Source organism: Notothenia coriiceps, unplaced genomic scaffold (genome assembly GCF_000735185.1).
Source record: "Notothenia coriiceps isolate Sejong01 unplaced genomic scaffold, NC01 NC01_scaffold00037218, whole genome shotgun sequence".
Taxonomy (NCBI): Eukaryota; Metazoa; Chordata; class Actinopteri; order Perciformes; family Nototheniidae; genus Notothenia; species Notothenia coriiceps.
Window position 1 is genome coordinate 1 of NW_011369919.1, and position 22,725 is coordinate 22,725.

The 22,725-nt window shown below is 41.2% G+C and overlaps 3 protein-coding genes across 4 annotated transcripts in view; 2 read left to right on the top strand and 1 right to left on the bottom strand.

Annotated features, from left to right (window-relative positions):
• The first annotated feature begins 6 nt into the window (after positions 1-6).
• wfdc2 (WAP four-disulfide core domain 2) lies at positions 7-1,255 on the top strand. The gene is made up of 3 exons (XM_010793122.1): positions 7-279; positions 425-562; positions 647-1,255. Exons 1-3 carry the CDS (start codon positions 27-29, stop codon positions 778-780), a joined length of 525 nt encoding a protein of 174 aa, XP_010791424.1. The 5' UTR covers positions 7-26; the 3' UTR covers positions 781-1,255.
• A 564-nt stretch (positions 1,256-1,819) lies between these two features.
• pigt (phosphatidylinositol glycan anchor biosynthesis, class T) lies at positions 1,820-9,428 on the bottom strand. Its single transcript, XM_010793123.1, has 11 exons — positions 8,988-9,428; positions 8,189-8,366; positions 7,889-8,016; positions 7,623-7,723; positions 7,264-7,438; positions 7,018-7,115; positions 5,957-6,113; positions 5,203-5,403; positions 3,570-3,735; positions 3,337-3,420; positions 1,820-3,231 (listed from the first exon to the last, which is right to left on the bottom strand). Exons 1-11 carry the CDS (start codon positions 9,394-9,396, stop codon positions 2,982-2,984), a joined length of 1,947 nt encoding a protein of 648 aa, XP_010791425.1. The 5' UTR covers positions 9,397-9,428; the 3' UTR covers positions 1,820-2,981.
• Positions 9,429-10,281: 853 nt separating this feature from the next.
• The window catches only part of phactr3a (phosphatase and actin regulator 3a), a 34,653-nt gene continuing 22,209 nt past the window's right edge, over positions 10,282-22,725 (top strand). For both annotated transcript variants that reach the window (XM_010793124.1, XM_010793125.1), the window contains exon 1: positions 10,282-10,560. In XM_010793124.1, the coding sequence (XP_010791426.1) occupies positions 10,458-10,560 (103 nt within the window). In that variant the 5' untranslated portion in view covers positions 10,282-10,457. The remainder of the gene's footprint in view (positions 10,561-22,725) is intronic.

A 22,725-nucleotide genomic window follows, 5' to 3' on the forward strand; every position in this document is an offset into this window, starting at 1 on the left:
TTTGTTTTTTAAAGTTCAACCTCCAAATGTGTTGTTTTTGTGAAACATTCCACTACAAGGACAATTCCATTAATGTAATCCAACTTTCCACAGCTTATCCATCTCCTCTTCTGCTTTACTGTTTCTTTCTCTCAGCGATTCTTCCCAAACCAGGCCACTGCCCACGCCTTCTTAATGTTATCCCATCACATAAGGGGTGTGAGTGTGATGAAGACTGTCCTGCTGACAACAAATGCTGTGTCTTTGACTGTGGAGCTGTCTGTGTCCCCCCTGCTTTCAGTACGAGCCTCAAACCTTTTCTCAAGTGGACAGCTGTTTAAACTTCTGTTACATTTTTCAGTGACGCGGGAAAATGGACAGGTTCTTGTAACTAATTTCTGCTTCATCCATCTTTGTATATGTTATTTTTCACTTTTTCCTACAGCCAAGCCAGGAGTGTGCCCTCGCAGGAACTGGGGCTCAGGAATGTGTGCTGAATATTGCTCCAATGACAATGACTGCCCCAATGATGAGAAGTGCTGCCATAATGGATGTGGACATGAGTGCATTGCCCCGTACACAGGTTAGATGTTAGTCAAATCGTCCACATGTTCCTCTGGCAGGGTTTGAGTGATAAATGTGTTGACACTGTGATTTGTCTCTTCAGTGAAGCGGGGTCGCTGCGCTCTTCCCCAGGGGACCTCCATGTGTGCCGAGTACTGCTATCATGACGGTCAGTGCCCAGGAGAACAGAAGTGCTGCAAGACAACCTGCGGCCACGCCTGCAGCGAGCCCTGCTGATTGGACAGCTCGGGACTCAGCTGCATGTGGAGAGACAATGTGTCATTTTCTCTTTTTCAACTCCATAAAAGCACCCTTTGGAACTATATCCCAGCGTTGATTTGCACAAAGTTGGATTCTTTGGGGAGGAGAGAAATGTGTCATTCAAATATAGTTAGGATATTATTTGATGCACCTGTACTTTAATAACCAAAATAAAAGTATTTTACTCTTCATTTAAAGAAGCGTTGGCAGGGTGCCATGCATAGTCTTCACAAACCCTACATTATGTTTGCAATCTTATCTTATGCTATAACATCTGTTTTTTTTTACCAGTTTTGTGTATGGGTTTTGATATAACACCCCTCATCTCAATTGATGAAAAATGTACTGTACTAGTATACTGCAATTCTTTGTATTTCAACCAATAAACCTGTTTGCATAACTTAGGAATGTCTTATGTATTTCAACCAATAAACCTGTTTCCAGAACTTAGGAATGTCTTATGTATTTATCACCTAGCTGGTTATAGGTCTTGGGTTTAACAGGTCTCTTTTGTGGACTTATTAGGCGAGAGCTTGGCTGAATAAACAAAGATGAAATATGCCAAGAATGGAAAGTGCTTACTGGCAGAAACAAGACTATTAAAAGAGGTGGCCAAGATTGTCTGCAACTCAAACTCTGAAACACATATTGTACTATAGCTGTGAGGAGCCACTCATTATTGAAGATAAGCATCCTTAACAGACTGTTTTCTCTGGCTGTGTTTATGTACTTGATTGGAAAGAAAACATAGTTTGCAGTTGAGCAGATATGAACATCATTTAGGTGGAATGCTGCTCTTTTCTTTGTTTTTGTTCCATGTTGCCAAACGTGAAGGGGTGAGAATCACTGACCGGCCAAACACAGAGTCGTCTGTGTTGCTTCTCTCGAGTCTGCCAGAAGTGGGGCCAAGTTTGTTTACACAAAAATGTGGGCGCTCGGTGGGAAGTAATACAGCTCCAGTGCAGTTTACACTGGCGTACCTTCTTTCTCAGCTAGAAATGTAAATACAATGAAATAAACATGTTTTAGTTTATTGTAAAAGCAATAAAGAACATACATTTTTCCACACACACAAAGTACCGCTTCAAACATTCTGTGCACTTTTTCCCAGCCAGGGGATCAGAATGGACGGACAAACAAACGCATGGTAGTGTTTCATGGTAGGGTACGGTCTTTTCCATAATGTCGGACTTGTTTTTGCTATAAGACACACCGAAACTGCATTGAACTAATGAGTGAGTTAGGCCGACAAACTAAAAGGCAATATATTACGAAGAGACCTTCAGACAATCGCGTTCAACATTCAAGCATGCATCCAAAAACCAACAAGTGCAAAATTAATGTTTGGTAAGAGGGCTGTCCCTTTTCTGTGGAGCAAGTAGTTCCAAACAAGCAATGCTATAGTTTTGATTACTTTTCATAGTTTTTGTTGACATGTCTTCTTTTCTTATATATTAAAACTACTATAAAACAGTTGTCAGATATCACAAATGAGTTAGGGACAAATAAATAAAAGAACACGCCACTCGGTGTCCCATAGTTACATTTTGATGCTGTATACATTTCTGGTTTGATATGGGAAAGTTATTTGATATCCTATAATGACATAATGTGACATTTGAACTGAGTGATTATATGCATCTTTTTCAGCAGGAAGATAACAAAACAACAGGTAAGGAATAGAGTATAAAAACAAAGATGATCATCCTTTTTTCCATTCAGCTCTGAGGCTTTTTATGCTGTGAGAGGCAATCAGTTTCATATTTGTAGAAACATCATCTTACCCTATTGTAACAAAATGGCTAAAATATTATGATGTAATGGAGTTATGGCTTAAAACATTCAAAAAACAATAATATTCAAACCAACCCACAGTGACGAGCTATCCACTGCAGCATAGTTCATAGCTTTGGTTCCTTACAATAACAGAGCTCTTACTTTCCGTCTAGGTAGAGAAACTTCTTTATGTACTTGTCCTTCCCCGGCATAATAATTCAATATTAAAAAAAACGATTTGTTGTCTGTCATTTAAAAAAACAAACCTTCAAGATGACTGTTTAGAGAAACATTCATAGCAGTGCTTGACTCAGTCCCTGAGTGTCACATGTTTACCAGTGGTTTCACCAAGAGGAGAACGTCCATCCTAAAAGTAGATCCAGTTGGCCTTCAGTCCAGCCTCAGAGTGGCGGTACGCCCCTCATCCTGCGGATGATGTTGGCTAACCGCTTGGCCAATCCCGGGCTGGGCTCATCTATCTGGAAGCTCCGGGTCAGTAGGTTATAGAGCGAGCCGTAGCCCACGGCAACCACAGTGCAGGTCAGGCAGATTACGTTGTAAGGCATGCTGAAGTCTGGAGTGGGCAGGTTGACCAGCAGAGGCTCCGTGTAGACGCGCACAAAGAAGCTGGACTCCTCTTTACAGGGGAAACTGGGGGAGATGGGAAATGTGATCATTGGTCAATTATAAATAGACTGTACAATGTGTTCCTCCACAGGAAGTCAACATCAGAAAAACAAAACACTGTATACTTACAAGCTGCTGAAAAGTGGCCGATCCATCGTTATGTTTGTATCCATGGCGACAATGCTCGGTACAAGAGAGCTGATTACTGAAGACCTAAATGTTGGAGAAAACAATGTTAGTCATTACGAAATAGAGGGAAAATGACTTTAAAGACCTTCCACCCTTACACCCCTGAAACTCACGCTACACCAGAGAAGAGACACAGATAACATGTGCTGGAAACAATCCTACATGTTGCTTACCCAACATAGAAGCCGTGGTTGGGATCGGGGGTGTATTCAGTCCACTTGAGCAGAGCCCTCTCAAACTGCACCGTGACCTCGGTCACGGAATTGGGAGGAAGCTGGACGAGCATCTCCAACAGGTGGGGCCTCAGGCGATCCTTAGATGGCTGGTAGTGGATGTAGCCTGGTGCAGGAAGAAGACCATTAATACACTATTGTAATGTTTATGCTAGACCGCTGCAATTTCACAAGTTTTATATACTTATTGAACAACGTGAAAGTGAAACTCGATGACTGTGCCTTTTTTGCTGGACTAACAAAGAATGTCTTAAATTAGTCCGGCTTTTCCAGAAGCTAAATACTTGATCATATCTATTTAATTCTCAATTTTCGTAGATTTCCAGTAGAAAATAAAGAACAGATTCAGGGTATATGCAGGAATCCTGGAGTCAAATGCAATACCTTTCAATACCTTTTTTAAGACCCTTTCCATACATTTTAAGACCTCATCGCCACTTCGAGTTTTAAACGGTTACATTGGCGACACACTTTACCTCACATTTACTATATACAGTATTGATTGTCCTTCCTCCTTATCTTCCAATAGTCCCAATAGTCCCAATAGTCCCAATAGGACGAAAACTTGCATTTCCCCATAACGATGTTGTTTAACAACCGGCGTAAACGGACCATCACGCGCTGTCAAGCAGCAGTCAGTGACGTCCAATCCAACGGGATGCCATAAATAAACTTCACAGAATCACACTGCACACCTACGCAATCATTACATTCAGGCAAACTGTAGAATACAACCTCTTTGGACCATTTATATACTTATTGAAGACAAGCTACAAAATGTAATACCTTGGAAAATGCCGTTTAATACTTTTTAATAGCCTTCATTTGTCGCTAAATTGATTTATCAACTTTTAATACTTTTTAAGACCCCGCGGAGACCCTGAGATTGTAAAATACTTCTTTAATGTTTTTAAATCCATGAATGGCTCAGCACTTTCTTTGGTCGTTGACATGCTCAGTGAATGAAAAGAAAAGGGAAAAGAAAGAGTTGCTAGAAAATATGACTCAAGTTCTCCTCCCTCTGGTGAGAAGAAGCAATTGCAGGAAATTAGATAAAACAATGAATCCTGTAGGGAGGCTAATGTCCAGTGTGTAACTTATGAAGCTACAATAATTAACCTAGCTGTGAAGTGTTTTTAGGCTTAAGGTGTGCAATCTCAAACAATAAAAGCAGTGTAATTAATAGGTACAAATATTGGGCAGAAATGTTCTGTTGTTATCCGTGCGGCTGACGATGCATACTACCGTTGGTGTGAGTGGGACATGATGGTAGTTTTAACTACATTTGAGGGGAAGTAATTGTGTGTAAAATACAGGGAGAGTCAAGAAAACATTTTGCATAGTTAATTTAAGTACATTTAAATAGAAATGTCTCAGTTAATGTTTGCTCTTTGTTTGTTTATTGATTGCTATAATCTCCAAATGTAACCACTTGTGAGTTTCTTCCAATAATGAACCAATGATAGAAGAATAGCTCCAGCAATTGGATCAATTCTAACTGTTAATCTCAGACCCTAATAGATGTTAATGTGTGGAGCACAGTCATACGTCTGGACTTTCTAAAGTGACTCACTGGGCGTGTTGTCCTTCCCCTTGCTGGTCACAGTGAGAGTGTGGATGTAGAGACGGAGGTACCACGGCACGGTGTCCAGCAGCAGCACAGGGAACGACCTGTATGGGTGGTTGTTGTACATCAGAGTGTGAATCTCTCCTGTCTGCAGCCCGTAACCTGCCACGTAACGCTCAGCATGGAGCAGGGGACGCAGCATGTCTCCTGCAGGGGGGGGGGTATGAGACATGGATGATTATTGGTCAACCATATGGGAAACATTGTGCAGAGACAATAAGACACATGGGTAATGTTTCATTTCATGAAGTCAGAGAATATCATTTATGACTGAACTCAAAAATATCTGTTAGTATGACTAATGTTGAGAAACTAGGGAGCCTCTGGGGACAAATGAAAACTATTTGTCTTCGGTACAAAACACAATTATCTCAGACACAAGAAGTGTTTTCTTCTTTGCCTTTTTGGCTTGAATAAATGTTTTGTAAAACTGTCACATGTTGCAATCTTAAAGTGACTTCAGCTGCTGCCCATTACTGACTTTCTGTCCCAAAACAGAGAACAGGTTGCAGATAGAAATGATGACAGCAAACCCTGAGAGTAGCAGAACAGACGATGTAGCCAAGAGAGCGATGACAAACAGATGCAGTTGAAACATTTTGTTGACTCCTTTATAGTCCGTCCGGTTGCATTAAATGTGTGAGAATACTGTAGGTCCGGCCTCTTGTACAAAGCGGCGTGTCATCCTCTGCTCACTCACCCTCACTGGATTTCCAGCGGATCAGCGGGTTGAGAGAGCGCACGGTGCCGAAGGTGACTGGCTGCGTCAGATCGTAGACGGAGAAGGTCCGCCTGTCCCCGAGCACCATCGCCTGGCTCAGCAGGGGAGTGGCCGGGCTCAACTCAAACAGCTCGCCCTGCAGAATCACATCAAATTTCTCTTAAGTTGCAAAACCCATACACACACTGTAAGATAGAATCTATTTTGACATGTTTCTACGTCTGATCAAGTTATCTCTAACAGGTACCGTGTGGAGTTTCCTTATAGCAAACTAATGTTGTGTTTACATTCAGTGTCAGACGTTGTTGCTAATCCTTGACTCTAACAAATGTGTTCAGTGCATTTATTCCATCAAACATAGAAATGGTGTTTATTTAAAATCTTTTATTTTATTTATCGTAATATATATCCTCCATTGTTAACGCCATGTTTACTTGTGAGCTGTATTCTTCTTCACTGCTTTTGTTTGTGCATTGCTGCACATTTTGCCAGCTCATCAACAAACAGCTCCATAGCTACTAAAGGTCAAACATTTCAAAGGGGGTTGGAGGTCACCCTGGTAGATGATATGCCCCATGCAATATAGTCCTTACCGCGGGCTGGGTGTGATCCGACCCACCGCCCATGTCCCCTCTATTTCTCCTTTTTGTGTTTATCCTTTTACTATAGAAGTCTTTCCAAATTGTCCTCACTTCCTAATTTTATCCTATAAAAAAGGCATTTGTGAGAAATGGTCATACAAAGCGTATACATTTTAAAATTACGCTCAAAGACGTGTTTTGTGACGTCACAGTGATCTTTGACCACCAACTTAGATTATCTTTGAGTTCAAGTTGATGTCTTTGCCAAATCTGAATAAATTGCTTTTAGATGTTCCTGAGATATCTCCTTCACAAAAATGAATAGACGGTCATCTCAACAGAGGCCATAACAAATATTAAACTCTGAAGGGAAGCTTTGACGGTTCAGTAAAACTAAAATGTTTTGCTTTGAGGGAATAACTAAGACAGGGTTAAGGGCATATTATGTAGGAGTCAAACCTGAGGGTCGTCTGTGATGTCGATGTAGATTTTACTGGAGGAGGCCAGTGGACAGGCTTCTGTCAGGGTCCGAGAGAACATCTTAAACAGAGACCACTCTGAAACAACAAACAGCTTAGGTCAAAACAAAAGGTAGGTTAAACAGGTCGGGGGGGGGGGGCTGATCTTCTATTCCAATATAAAACACACAAAAACACCAATCAATCAATGTTGGATGAATGCTGAAAATAATGCACTTTTGCTCACCTCGTTTGCCCTGTCCAGAGGTGTGCAGGTCAAACACGACATTCAGAGTCTGCCTCAGCTCCCAGGAGGTGGTCTTACACTGCCAGTCCTGGCACACGGGTCTGATGTGCACTGCTTGGGAATGAAAACTGCTGTGGAACAGTTTCTCTGACTTCAACAGGACAGTGAGACCAGCCTATGAATCCAACATCACCAAAAAAAGAAACAGAAGGAGGAACTGCGTTAGCTGCAGTCAGAATGTCCGCCTCATATAGTTTCCAGACATGGTTCAAGATGTGAGCGGGTATATAATACAAAGGAGACAACGTGAATTTTGAGATCTGTTAAAAATACAGACACAGACAAACATAGACGTCCACCTTGGATCCACATGGCAAGAGTTTCTTCCAGGGTGTCAAATTCTCAGTACAAACTATCTCTCGTGGGAGGGTGGCATAGCGGAGGAAGCGGTGGTCTGTCACTGCAAGTTCAACACAAAAAAAACATAAATAATGCATCTTGGAACGTCTCTGTAGCACTGGCACGCTGCCATAATTTAAGGTTTCCAATTATACCATTAGCTTTTATTCAGGATAATCAATAGAGCGCTTTACAAAATGAAAAGGGAGATAAAGCATCACTTTACCGTTCCCTATTCCCAGCGGTTTGAAAGACGCACTGGGCTGAACTGTGTTGGTGGAGTCAATGAAGTTCAGTGAAGCACAGAAGATTCCAGAAAGAACATTTGTCAGCTCCTTCCACGTGCCATCAACACTGAAAAATGAAAGGAAATGTTATGAGCATATTGAAAAAACTGAAAAAACTCATTCAATGAGTTGGATGGTAGTGCTAGTGTTTAGGGATGAACTTCTTTATAAGAAAAACATAAACACAGAAAATATATTTCTCCTCTGATGCCCTGCAGCCACCAGAGGGCCGTACTCACTCGGTAACTGAGTCCTGGAACCACACCCAGAGCTCAGCTCCAGGGGGGGCCGGCTGGAAGGGCTGCCCCCACTGCATGGTCCTCCAGTAGCCCTGTGTGAAGGAGATGTGCAGCTCTCGCACTGAGAACTTGGAGATGACCTGGCCCAGAGACTTTGGAAAAAGCCGGTAGTGGGACACTGAGAAACAAACATTACACAGTTAAGGCTTATAGTTAGCAAACTCATTGTCTAATGATGTGGGTGTGAATGAACAAAAGGAAAAACTGGTATTTATCAAAATCATCAAGCTATGCAACTTTGTTTACAGTTTACCAGTGGTCATAGTGTGAAGCTCACTTTGTGATGAAAAATAGAAGCCTGGCTAATAGCCTGAATGAAAAACACTTTGGTACCCTTACTAAAATGTTGATATTAATGCAATACATTTTTTAGTATAGTTTATACAATAATATATTGTTCCTGAGGTAAATACAAGTGTGCCTGCAAGTTACAATTTTAGTAAGGTCCTTTTGGACCTCCTTAAGTCAATCAGTAGAGTAAGTAAATCCAAATGTATAACTAAAAAAGCAAACTAAACACAAAAAATACCGTTTAAGGAGCTCATATGTTCCATATTCTTACCAGACTATAAAAGTGAACCAGTTCAAAACCTGAATATTCACTTCAAGACCATTATAGAACTTCCGTGTACACTACAATCGTCACCTTCGTTTAAATGGAGCGTTTGAATAATAACATTAGATAAATTAGAAGGTGTGTTTCTGACTCAAATTAAATCAGTGCTAACAGTTAGCTTACCTTTGTTTCCACTCATGAAGTCAGTCTCCCACAGGGTGCGGAACTGGAAGCTGGCATAAATATCTCCTGAGTGCAGCGGTCTGATGACCAGCTCCTCCTGGAAGTCGTCTTTGGGCTGTGGTACCGGGGAGGGGGCCTCGGTTTCAGGGGCAGGAGTGTCTTGTTTGTCGGCTGCAGCTTCATGGAGAGTCGCCTCTTCAACCTCAGTAGCTTCCCAGCTCCTCTCCTCCACCGCGGGCTGCTCGGACGTTTTTCCCGCTGCTTCTGTGGCTGCTTGTGGATTATCCTCGACCGCAGCAGCATGGTGACCACCAGATAGAGACGTGTCTTGACTGTCTGCGACAATAAACACTGACACACTGCAAATAATCAGCAGCAGAGCCGAGTAGCTGCAGCCGTGCGCTGCCATCTTTCTCTTCCGGCGGTGGTTCACTTCCGCATTACGCGTCACTCGTGGAATAAACCAATGGGCTGCTTCCATATGTATTTCTGTGTCAATGCTGGACCTTCTTTGTTTTAACCAAACATATTGTAATTTAAAAGATATTTACGGGAAAATGCTCATATAAAAGTGTTACATGTTTTATTTTAAGCAATTACTTTAAACATAATAATATTGTAAAATAGCTTATAAGGGGTTTTATGCAAGGTAGCATAGAGTGTATATGCATTGCTTGGATTTTAGATACGGGGTTTTTATACACAATGTGCTTTTAACCATGTGCATATTAGGTTTTCTGACTTAAAACTTTGTTAGTTCGTTTTTTTATAAATAGATTTTTCTTTTAGAGTTTGCATTTTCTGAAATAAATAATAGATAGGCTATTGATCAATGCACCTTTTCAGTATTTCCACATATATTAAGAGTAAAGCCAATGTTTGCCACCAGTGGGCCAATATGGTGCATTTTAAATAATAAACAAATTAAAGGCGATGTCATAAATTCTTGATAAATAAGCTTGCGTTCTCGACTTAATCTGGCATTTTATAGCGTTATACTAGGGCTGATTAACCCTATAATTAAGCTTATAGAAACAAAATAAACGATGCGAGAGGGCGATTTGTTATGAAAATAAAGTACATAAATACACGCTCCAAAAATGTATCAATGTTTGCAACATGCTGGATATGTGTTGAATATTTTTTTCGTGTTGCTGGACAGGGGCGGGCATCATCGGGGGCATATCACCCCTCCCACATCCACACATCGACGCGCGCACACACACACACACACACACACACACACACACACACACACACGCACACACACAAACACGCACAAGCAGCACACACACACACACACACACACACACACACACACACAGCTCAGCCATGGCTCCCTGGTAGATGCTCAAAGCGGCGGTTGTCTGAGCGAATTAAATCTGTACTCGCTCGCTGCTTTCCTCCTGACCTTGCTTGCCTCTGGTTGGGTTTTCAATATTTTATTCAGGATTCCAGTGCTGTCTCCCCATGGCTACATCGGATGGACTAGACGGCTGTCTGAATCGAGGCAGATCTCAAAGTGACCCGAACATACTCACCGAACCGGGCATCGATTTGGCTCATGGCACAGGTAAGATAAGCGCGTCATTGTCTGGATATTAATGTATGCAAGTGTTTTTATGTTTCCTCTTATTTGGCGATGCAGCGGTTTCCAGCAGGCATCATCGCTTTCCCAGCGGGATATAGCAACACTGAGGGATAATTAGCGCATATGCCTCCAATCTTGGACGTAAAATGCAGGCTGTAACACTGAATCGTTGAGCTGCAAATTGAAAATTAATGTGCCATATCAGCGCGTCTGTGAATGGCTGCATGCCTCTCCAGATTTGCGCGTTATAAAGCTGCCTGTAGCCCTTAGAGCTGGAAGTAGTATTTACGAACAAGCATGAATGCCTTTCTAATGCCTTTCAGTCCATATTGCCACATGATAACCTCCCTCTGTAGCGCGTATATTTTTCGTCACAAAATCCGCATGCTTGTGGTCCAAGATGCTAAACTGAGTGTATTTTGTTGTTTTATAAGCCACCATTATCGCTTCATTATTCAGGAGACACATGGGTGTTTTGGTTTTAGTGTTTCAAAGGGCACAAGCACATCTTTTTTTTCTATAAAGCCCTTCGCTCTGACCCTGGGTATTGACAGCTCTGTCACCCCCACCCCCTTCACTCTTCCTCTCACTGAAATGATCACTGTGTTGATCAATGACCGGCCGTCCACGTGATGTAGGCTTTGGGTGGAAATACACCAATTCTGCACAGCTTTTCACGCGGTTCACCAATTCATACCTCCTGCTGCAGGTGTGCTTTTCCAACATGGAGCATTTGTTTATCTCTCCTGTGGTCTGTTAGTCATAACGAATAATGAATTGATCTTTCATTAATAAAATGAGAACACCAGGGAGCAGTCTGGTTGTGAACTACCCTGATGAACTCCTGCAAATAGACCTCAGGTGGGTCTTGTATTTGCTGTGAATCCTCCTCGCTCCACAATCTTTCCTCCGCTGCAAATACAATGTTAGATTTTTACGTAAGTGAGGCTATTTATGGTCACATTGTGTGGGCTTAGAAAGAGTAATTTGCTATACTCCCACGCATGGTGAGTTTTACGCACATGAACAATGCTTGACTGGATGATTCAGAAGAAAAAAATCCACTGTCCCTCACCTTTCAACTGTTTACAAATGAGGCCGGTCTTTTTCACATCTCTTAAATCGCACCTGTCTGCAATCATCAACTGCCCATGGCACATTTTAATGGACCCTTGCTGAAATAAACCCTCCCGTGGATGATTTAATTCACACGTTGTTGGATGTGATAATGTCACACTGGGTCTGAATAAACAACCCAGCAGCCTGGCAGATCAGCCATTGCTAGTGTTGAGAGCTACAGCTATCGGGGAACACTGAATATCATCCTCTTGCGCTCGAATATGCACAACTGCACTACTGTCAAATATGTGAACACCGTTGTCAATACACTGCAAGGACAATGTCAGTGTCTGGTGACCCAAAGTACACAAAACATGGCCCATCCCCTCTCTGCGTGGATCATCACTGCGCTAGCGTCTGGGACACCAGTCTTTGCCAAAGGATTACTTTGGCAAAGACTGCCTTTTTCCCCCAACACAGTGGCCTTTGCAGATGCAGAGGCTGACACTGTATTCATCCCCTTACTCATCAATGAGGAGAAGAGTCAATAGAGACAGAAGTCACAGATGCACATCAGAGAATCCTAGCTGTTTTTTCTCTTTATGAAGGTGCAGTTATAATACAGCAGGACGTCCTGAAAACAATCTAACCCTACTTCTTTTTTAGTGTGCTGAGTCACATTTGCAAAAGTTTTCAGGTTTATCTCTCAAGGATTTATAGTAATGTTGCGATTGTTTGTCTTTTAGTCTGAGTGGAGACATTCTCTTTGAGCGGTTGCTGTTATATACTGTATATCAAAGATATTTAGGAAGTCCAGTCAAAGGTGCGGTATTGTAAAAACATGTTAAGTCAGTTTGTCCAGACAAGGGCCCTTTAGATTGTCCTGCTAATGAAATGTCACTTTCACTCCAACTTCCACTTAGTCATTGCAGAGTGTCGGTCAAGGTAATGGTGTGGAGAGGACACCTTGAGGCTTTGCGGACAGGGAGCGTGTCCAAACAGGGCTGTCCCTGTAGCTTCATGCCTCTGAGTCATTCCACTGTCCTACAGAAGGATGTAAACAGCAAGAGAAGCAAGGTATATTTAGGCAGGAAGTTTGAAAATAGTTACATCGGACACACAGGGTGCTGTGTTTGCAATAATCTGGCAATAACATAAGTGTCATGATATAAAGAAAACAACTCAACATTTTGCAATATATTGTGATACTGTAAAACAATGCGATATATATTGCACAATTTACAAATAAAATGTTACATCAACCGTAGTATAAAAAACACACCATATTTGCATACAATCTGAGTCAAATGTTTTACTGTTTTTTTCAATCAGCACATTAGGATCATAATTGATCTCCATGCCTCTGACATCCAACATCATAGCACTGTTTTTTATGCAATCTGAGCCACTGTGACAATATCACAATACTCAAGTGTATCAATGTGTTCCTATTTGCTACATTGGACCTATATCAGGATAGAGTACAATGGGAAAATCAGCAAAAATTCAGTTTATAAACACAAATTGAGACATGGCTGCAACTAACAGCTATTCCTATCAACAGCTCAGGTAAAAGTGCTTATCACAATTTACCAGAGCATAAAAGGATGTCTTCAGACAGCTAGAGCAGGAACTTACATTTGTAAGTAACTTTTATTTTGTGTTAACCTATTTTATTTGTTTATTGACTCTTTGTTTTAGCATCACTGTATGTGCAAATCACCAAAGCTGTAATATTTCATGTCTTTTCACTTGCCCTGTCTCTTGGGAAGTCAGAGCCCAGGGTAAATGAAAGAACAGTGTCCTCAGAGCTGACAGGTATTAGTCACTTTGCTCAAGGCGACTTCAGCCTGGTGGATCTCAGCCCACATGGCGGCTTAAACCCTTGAACAATCGGACCCAATTTGTTCGGTGATAGGACAGTGTCTCTTACCACAAGTGTCCCACTGATCAGTGATCTTGTTGGTCTCATCCTCTTCCGCTGGCCTGACTGATACCTGGGTAATCCTCTCAGATCTGACATCAGAAGAATCTCTGAGGATTGCAGGTTTAAGTGGAGCCCCCCTAATGAACAAGGAGACACGTCAAACCCTGTGAAAGCGGATATTGAGGCTTGACGATGACTCACTCCAAACCAGAGCAGAGCAATGTATGAGATATAATACCTCATGCCTTCATGATTAAATAAGGGAAAATCCGAGCTAGCGGGTATTATATCATATTTTCCCCATGCATTTACCAAAGCTTTGGTTGAAAATGAAGAAGTAATAATGGCAGAACATTGTATTCTTGCCACAGGAAAATCTCTATCCATCCATCCATCAATCTATCTATCCATCCATCCATCCATCCATCTATCCTGATTTCAGATATGAGCTCTTTAAACCTACAGTACATTGGGCGTGGTTGCTCATTCACAGAGTCCTCCATGTTTAAACAATAGTTTAGAGAGGACAATCCCAACACTGGCTCTATAGGGCCTTTTCACATGTGTACTCTGAAGGCCACTAGACATCTATTTTCTACACCTATGTTTTGCTCCTAAAATGTGTTGTGGTAATAAAGGTTTCTGAGCGTGGTATGGGCCTAAAAAATACCGTTATACGTTACTACGGTTTAACAGACAGCGTCTAGTTTCCACAGTTGTGTAAAGGGGAAGGGTGAGCGGAATTTACTCTAAGCTAGATGCCACCAAATCCTAAAGAATGTCCCTTTAAATCCCGTTATACTGAATATCTTTCACTTAAGACAAGTTCAAGTCACTTAATAACATCACTTTGGAATTTTGAAAAATTATATTCACATTAATAATTGTATTTTGACCTTTTATAGATGAAACAATCAAAAAAATAGTGTCAAACTATTTGTGTATAGAATGTTCTTTAGTTGACACATTTCGTTTTCAGAAGAAGCACCCACAACTACAGGAAGCCTGAACTTATTTAGGTCTTTCTTTCTTCTTTTTTGGTAGCAGAGCTGTAATTCACACAAGCGTAACTACTCACTCCTCATGGTCAACCTGAAGGGACTGAGTCAGTCGAGGCCACCTGTTAGTGGTAGCCACTGGAGAGCAATTCATTTCCATCCTTCTTGATGCTATAGAAGTCCCCACAGGGGCCAAGGAGAGACGCTCAGCCATCGAGTCTGAGAGCAGTAACAAAATATCTGCTCTCAGGAGCCATCCGGAAATGTTTACTGTAGTATTATTAATTGATGTGGTTAAGACTGTATGCTTTAAAGCTGGCACTTTGAGAAAGTGATACATATCTGTTGATCCAAGACTAGAAGCACGGATTCATTCACTGAGTTATTTTCAAGTCTGATCCCTGAGTAAGGATAGGCCATATAAATAAAAGTATTATAAAACATTATATGCAGTAAGGAATCTGTCTTACTGCTCTACCAGGTGAGGGACCAAGCTGCCATAACAATATATTTTAAACCATTATAGTCACCGGCATAAAAATACGAACAAAGAGTTTAGAAACACAGACTTCTGTTCGGGGCACAACGAGTCACTAAATGGTTTAATTAAAATTATATGAATCATATGCTGTGACATTTACAGTCTTATTTCAGACTTTTCAGATCAACATGTTCTCTACGCACAGTTAAATATATTTATGAGGAATGTTGTTCATTCACTCCGGTTAATATCTTAGAGACTTCTCACTTTTTCACGTTGGTTTTAACTTTTAAATATTAATTGTTTTATTTATATAAGTAGGGTTCTTCCTATTCGATGGAAAAATGATATGTTATAATTAATGAGTTCGGAATTTCTAGTTTTTGACTAGTCAATTTAAACACGTGACAATTACGGCACTTTTTCCCTTTATATAAAATAAACAATGCAATAAAATCACTGATTACAACACCGCCCACATTGGCTTGATTCAATTAAAGATGTTTACATTATACCTTTCTGGAAAATGTATGGCAATATATCTACTGGACGAGGAAAATTCAGGAAAGACTTCATTGTTGTCTTTTAGACATTGCTGCAACTAACTTTATTCATTGAGACTATTTATTTTAAAGAAGATAACATAACGATACAACCATAACCATCACAGTTTCATCACAAAGTCAAATATCTTGTTTTTTTCCAATCATCTGTCTGTAAAAAAAACCAAATGTTTTCAATTTACAATGTTACAAAACACAAAAGCAGCCTCATTTTACATTTGATAAGCCTGGGCCAGCCATTGGCTTTGTGTAAGTCTATCTTTCTCCTCTCTGTCTCTAACATAACTGCATGTTGTTCCAACTGAACTGTCACATTGTGGATGCTCGACCGCTGAGTAGTGAATGGTGATAAGCTGCATCTGGACGCCTTGTTGAGCCCCGCTCTCTGCGGACGCCTTAACTCTCTTTCAGCCGCCCATGAAAATAGAGCACAAAAATCAGGAGAACTACACAAGCCCTACATCATTCCTGCTCCCTGTGGAAGGGGGAGCACATTAGGCATTTGACAGTGTTTGAGCCATGTGTGTCTGCGCTTGTTGTTTGCGTGCGTACACCTGCGTGTTTCTTTTTTTGGCAGGTGCATCCAAGTGTGCATTGATCTGCAGGAGAACTGGCAGGCCTGAGCAGACTCGTGCAATGAAAGAAATCACAAAATCAGAGCCAGAATATGCAGGAGCCAGACAGGAAGGCAGGTGGAGAACACAGAATTAGGACCCAAGCAGACTCAACATATTTCCCCAGCGTAAAGGCAATATGTAATGGTGCTATTTAGCCTTTAGAGACTAAGGTTACATGAAGTTCAGGAAGTTGCATGCACTATGCTGTGAAGGGTAAATAGCTGAGAGAGGGAAACACATTTTTGGAGGAAAGGAGAGGGAAATGACAGAGCAACAAGAGAAAGTGATGAGGAGAAGGCTGCCTCTGTTGGAAAACAACCAAGAAGTTGTCCCTGTTGCTAACTGGCCGTGTTGAGATGATGGATAGTCTACAGCAGACCATTAACGAAAAGCCAGTGGCTGTGTGGCTCTGATTTGGAAATGCTCAGCATGAGTAGCACGGGACAGTTTCCCATGGATCCCGTTCAACCTTAACGTAATGTAGAAATCTGAACTATTTATTTTGTCACAGAAATAGGAAAAGATAGGTACAATTTTTGTTTGATTGATTATTTAAATAATGTAGAACTAGTGTCTTTCATTGAACATGTTCCTTTTCTTTTGAACGTTGTAAACAATTTATAATGAATTTGCTTCAACATTAACACCGCAAGTTGTGTCCTTTAAACTAAAGTCATAATCCTGTTTTCGTATTGTACATTTTTCCGAATAGCTACCCAAAACATTCACTCTTCTTTCATTGTAGCTCTGGTTTTGGTCCCTTCACACGGCTGCTTTAACAGCTTATTGCTCCGCTATGTTCACCATATAGTTTCTAAATGTGCCAGTCTGCTATTTGTTGCTGGGCCGGTAGCCTACAGTGAGTTTCTAGAGTTGTTAAAGCTGCCCGTTGCTGCCAAAAACAACGCTATGAGAGCAGCGTGAGCGAAACAAAACGGTACAATTTCAGGCAATAATACAAAAACAATGAACTGCAGTGCTGGGTTGTATACAGTGTGTCCATCCTTGCATGCATCTTATTCAAGTATTCATGTGATTTATCAATATAAAAAAAGTGATTGGATTCGCTTTTAATATGTCTCGCTCCCTCCTCCCCCAGTCAGTACGTTTGTAACATCAGCAGCACACCCTCTCCTTCTCTCTCACACACAGAGACACTCATAAATCGATGTTTTTTACCCTCACACCTGTTCTTATCCGCCGTGTCCCTCTCTCCTAACAAACCTGCCAGATTCAGTCAGAGATAGATGAAGAGGGCAGAGGGGAGTCCCCGGCTCCATAAACGATAAACGCTCCTGTCTGGGATGGAGAAACAAAGTGGACAGGCAGGAAGGAGGCGTACATTAAGGATGGTGTGAGAGAGAAAGACGAAAAACCAGAGGCAGGTAGAGCCTAAAGTAAGGGAGGTATAATGAGGCAGAGTGACAGACTTTAAATCACCGCAGAGTTGAGATAAAGTGGCTTGAGGCCTTCCATAGAGTGACTGTTTGATGGGCACTTACACTATACAGTATTGTTGAACATCTCCACCAGGGCCTCTCAGGAGATGCTAAATGAAATACATAGCCGGATCAGATAACTGCACAAGAAGTATTACGGTCATAAAGAGGAAATTAATCGAAGCTTTTCATTGTGTTGTTCAACTGACTGTGTGTGAAGTAAAAAAAAACAAGTATATTTAAGGGAAGTGAGTGGAGGCTGAGAGAGTCTGTTCAGAAATACTCCGTTCATTCAATAGCCCCTATATAGTGAAAGAGCCCTCACTAGTTTACTTATTTTGAAATGTATTTATGATTTTTGTTTAAGTACATATTTGCTAAAGCCAAATACCAAAACACAAAGATACATTTTGAGTTTCACATATTGATTCTCAACATACTTTATATGTACAAAGGTAAAGTAAATCCAGGTTTTGGACACCATTGTTTAGCAGCATCACTGATTGTTGTAATGTCATATAGCGATTGTTTTTACATCTGTCAAAGGGGAATGCCGGCAGTGTGTGAATTTAAGCAAACGTGTATAATACATATGCTAAGTAGGCAATTTTGCTTATTTTTTTATCTGGAGTATGCTGTTTTTTTTTTATACCTTTGACGGCACATTGCGCTCTGTGAACTTGATATTAGACTTTTTTTCTTAATTTCTGACATACACTAAAAGGTTCATTAAGAAGAAATAAATAACATGAATACGGACGCATCCTTCTTCTTGCTACAATATCACACATTCTGTTTGCAATAATGTGGACAGTTTCCACACGAACAGTTTAACAAAAGAATGGAAGGGAAATATACTGCACTGAGCTGCTAATGATTAAGCTAGTGATGCTGGACTTGGTTTCTACTGTATTTCAGCAATGGTTTTCAGCACCATGGAGAGCACCAGGCTTAGCTCTGCAGCGGAGCCGTGTTCTGAGACCTGATCAGTCCGTCCCGGATCACAGATGCCTCGTCCCAGCCGGGCTTCTGATCTGCCGGGGAAAGGACCCGGCATGTCTCTATCCTACCCTTGCACTGATGACACATTAGTGAGGAAAGCACATTGTGCAGATCCAGGCACAAATTCCATTAATTTAATCATCCCATACATTCATGTAAGCCAAAAGCTCAAATCCAATCCCATTAAAACTGCTATTAGAACTGAGGCCAAGCCTGTAGTACTGAGTGTGGTCATTATTGATGAGTTAGTGGCTTCTAGCACCTTCTCCATCAACACTGATTCATCATATAGCCCAAACCTGTTGGACTACCAGATACTGTCTTTTTTCCCAGCCCTGCAGCGTCCCTGTGGCACTGTGACACTGCAGGGAAGCCTTTGTGCTGTGTTTGTGGACAGTTTTGCCGTCTGCCATCAGTCCCAGGCAGCGCTTACAACAGTTTCTGATCCAGCACTGGCTCATTTTTGATCAAAACAGCAGACCGTTTTTTTCCTCTTTAAATCATTTCAGTTAAGATATACAGTACCGAGATCTACGTGCAAGTGTTTAGAATTAAGTTGGATGCATAAAATCAATACTTTAAGAGATGAAGCATAAAATCAATTTGGCAGCAGAAGCTTAGCTTTAATTACTAAGGTCATCATTTGAACTGCTGTGATTATATTACGCACACATTACATTTCCTATCTGTGATCTCTCATTAGAACCAGTAGGCAGCGTATTTGTTTGACCCCTTGTCCTCAGTATGTTCCATCATATGCATGAGATGGCTATTGACATGGTTATTACATGGTTTGATGAGAAGTGCCTGTACTGCCTGGCTTGTTTAAGTATATCTGTATGTCCGAGACAAATTAGGTTACTGGACGGTTAGCGCACTGACTCGTGTCTGTGCTGTTTGACGTCACAAAACGAGCCATTGGCGACTGTTCATCCTGGCCGGCATGATATCCAGAACATGGGATAAACACAGCTTTTGGGGCAATAACATAATTACAATGTCATGCTGGGTTGTGTTCCCTTGCAGCTTTGCACACATCACGGTACACTGTGATTAGGTTCCTAGCCTAAACCACTGCTTAGGCTGGGACATCAAGTTGATTTTTAGTAGGGCCAAGCTGTCCCAGGCTCCTACACTTGAGGGAATCTGAATGTGAGTGGCATCCTTGCCGTGGGAACACGTTTGGAGATACAGCGCTGACAGTGGTGATTTGTTCAGGTCCTCTGTGCACCTCCCATTGTCTTTCCTGCCTGGAGACCGTGGTGTGCTCTCCTCCCTGTAGAGCCAGAAGCCCTGTGGAACTGAGCTATCTGCTTCTGTATCAAGTGTAGACACACAAACATGTAGACAGACTCATGTAATCACACAGATTGGGGTTGCAGTGAATATTTACTCCCCTGCTCTCCCTCTCTGTCTCACACGCACACTCCATATGCTTTGTAGGAATGTTTCAGGCAGGAACAAACTACACACAATCACTCACCCACCTGACTCTGATACTGGAGTCTATAACTAGCCTTTTAGTCTAAAGAATGCCTCCACACAATGGAAAGCCCACAATTCATTCACCTGAGCGTTGACTTTGAGAAACCGGCTGCTACCAGAGAGGAAAGACTGCTCACTTCTCAGAGAAATAAAAAAGACACAGTACATTCAGGATATTGTTCAAGGATGTCTGAATAACACCCTGTTGATAGACACAGCGACTGCTGCAGGATGAAAGCTGTGACCTTTTTGTTGCTGGGAAACTCGTTCAAAGCACAAGGCTGCACGCTTCTTTGTTGCCATCAGGGACACAAAGTGTAACTTAAGAATTAGATCATCTCTCTGAAGAGGGAACTCTTTTGCAAGCAGCACTTTTGAAGAGCTACTGAATGAGTCAATATGAAACTGGTAGTTGTTAGATTAATGTGATAGACTGTAGGAACAGCACAGGGTTCAGAGGGTGAACCAACACTTCCATTACCTGAATGGAGGCAGTGTCTTGATGGAACAGTAGACTTATTTCAACAGGAACACAGTCCAAAACTTAACTATGTCCTGGAAGTCTCCCTGGACACATTCACGGTCTCCATTCTTCTTCTGGTGGTTGCTGCTGGGTGGGGAGGCTGGAATTACATTTTCTGACGCTCGCCCTATTGTGTGGGTGACAGGAAAAAGCACTTTTAGACCCACAGGATGGATGAGATGACTGTAGCGATGCTTTCACAGTCAGTCAAAGATAGCCTGTTTTTTTTTGGTTCAAATGCAGAGGCGTGCCTGTGTGTAAATGTGTCATGTCTGTAAGTAGTTCTGTTTAGAATAGCAGTGATCTCCATTTTCAACTTCAAAAGTCAATTACTGTCCAGGCCAGGACCCATTTGAAAATATTTGAGTAGAATTAACCTTCACCAGTGCAGAACAATTGTCAAACTTGCTATTATTCAGTCCTTTCTGTTCTTACTCACCTTTAACCTACCTTAATAAAAAATGTACAGTTTTTGTTATTTCACTTGAGATTACAGTAGGGTGTTTTTGTGTGCCTTTCTCAGTTTGTCGGAAGTGGTCAAGGCCGAGTTGGAAAAAATCTTGGGTGCTGTCGTGGACCGTTAACACTCTAGTAACATTTAAATCAAAATGTGATGACAGTAGATGTGTTGTTTCCTCCCACACATTCTTGATGAAGACGAGGAGTTTTGACTGCTAGCTTGTTGCTTATTAAGTCATAAATAAAGTTGTAGATAATAATGTTGTACAAACAATACTTTTTAGATTCAAAACCAAGCTTTATGGGGCTTTGAAATAAACATATTAATCATGAATACTATACAAATCCACCAATATCTGAGATACTTGTAGGGGAAGAGAGGATGAGATATAACACAGGTTGAGTAGCCCTTTTGTACTTCCATGGCTAGGAAACGTTTCTTAACCAATGTTGCTAGTTCAGTTTTGAGAAGGAACTACATTCTTAGTTCTTCTTGTTGATGCTGCAGCAAAGGCTTACACACAAAGCCACCCACTGGTCCACATTCTCAGCTCAAACATATGGTAAAAACAAGAGCCCCGGGCACTTCCCATTGGCTGCTGGCTTCACTGACAATATTCCCCTCTCTTGATGCCAGAAGCCCACTCACTGGAGTTTCACACTTTGACTGTAATCACTTTGATGAGGTGGAGGCTTGACCTTTGCTAACTAAAATAAATGAGTTTCCTAAAGGAGCTTATTTTGGTTTCTTTAGACCAGAACTTACTTATTTCTTTCAATATGGACTACTCAAAATGGTATACATGTGTTTTATTTGTAAAACTAATTTGACACATTTGAGATGCTAGTAAGAATAAGCTTGAATTTTTTAAGGTAACCAACCCAAAAAAATAAAACCGTCAATGCTGCCGACTCTTTTTCAATGAAAATAGCGAGCAGCACTAGCTTCAAAACTTGCTAAATCTAGCAAGAAACTTGACATGTTGGCCACATTGACAGTCCTCCATGCTTCCCTGAAAAAACATTTTGATTGTTTTTCTTTTGTTTGTCAGAGCGTTTCATTTACTGATTGCTGTCAGGATGTAAATACTGTAGTAGGTCGACAAATATATCAAAACAACGAAAATACATTACCCACCCTAGCTTTAAGGTCATCATTTAAGTCCAGTTAGGTTGTTAAATGAGAATGACATGTGCGCTTTCAATGGAGAAACTTCTCTGCTTAATGAAGTACATTGTTGTGGGGAGAATGGAAATTAACAAGGAAACAAAGGAAATGACCTTTTGCGTCCTGAATGGTGATTACTGTCCTCCAGTATAATAAAGCTTTACCTAAGGGAAAAGTACTGATTAGTCATTCAGTTGTTTTGTATTGTTGTAGCAAAGCTTGATAGGAAGAATATCGGTGATTGGATAAACACTTGATTGGACAAGGTTTAGAGCTGTGACAGAATAAATGTAGAAAGAAATCTTTATGAGACAAGGCTTTCAGGTGTTATTAATGAATTGTAAGTTGGTCTCTGCAATTTTTTTAGGCAGAATAGAGTCATTTTTTAAGGTGTTCATTACTCTCTCTGCTTCTCCATTAATCATT

Bases quoted from the DNA above. Each gene is read 5' to 3' on its own strand.
- pigt (XM_010793123.1), bottom strand. From the start codon at position 9,396: ATGGCAGCGCACGGCTGCAGCTACTCGGCTCTGCTGCTGATTATTTGC. The intron at 8,367-8,987 runs GTAAGCTAACTG...TTTGTTTCTCAG, and splicing joins CTTCATGAGTGGAAACAAAG to TGTCCCACTACCGGCTTTTT. The intron at 3,232-3,336 runs GTAAGTATACAG...CATCTCCCCCAG, and splicing joins CGGCCACTTTTCAGCAGCTT to TTTCCCCTGTAAAGAGGAGT.
- wfdc2 (XM_010793122.1), top strand. From the start codon at position 27: ATGTGTTGTTTTTGTGAAACATTCCACTACAAGGACAATTCCATTAAT. The intron at 280-424 runs GTACGAGCCTCA...TTTTTCCTACAG, and splicing joins CTGTGTCCCCCCTGCTTTCA to CCAAGCCAGGAGTGTGCCCT. The intron at 563-646 runs GTTAGATGTTAG...TTGTCTCTTCAG, and splicing joins GTGCATTGCCCCGTACACAG to TGAAGCGGGGTCGCTGCGCT.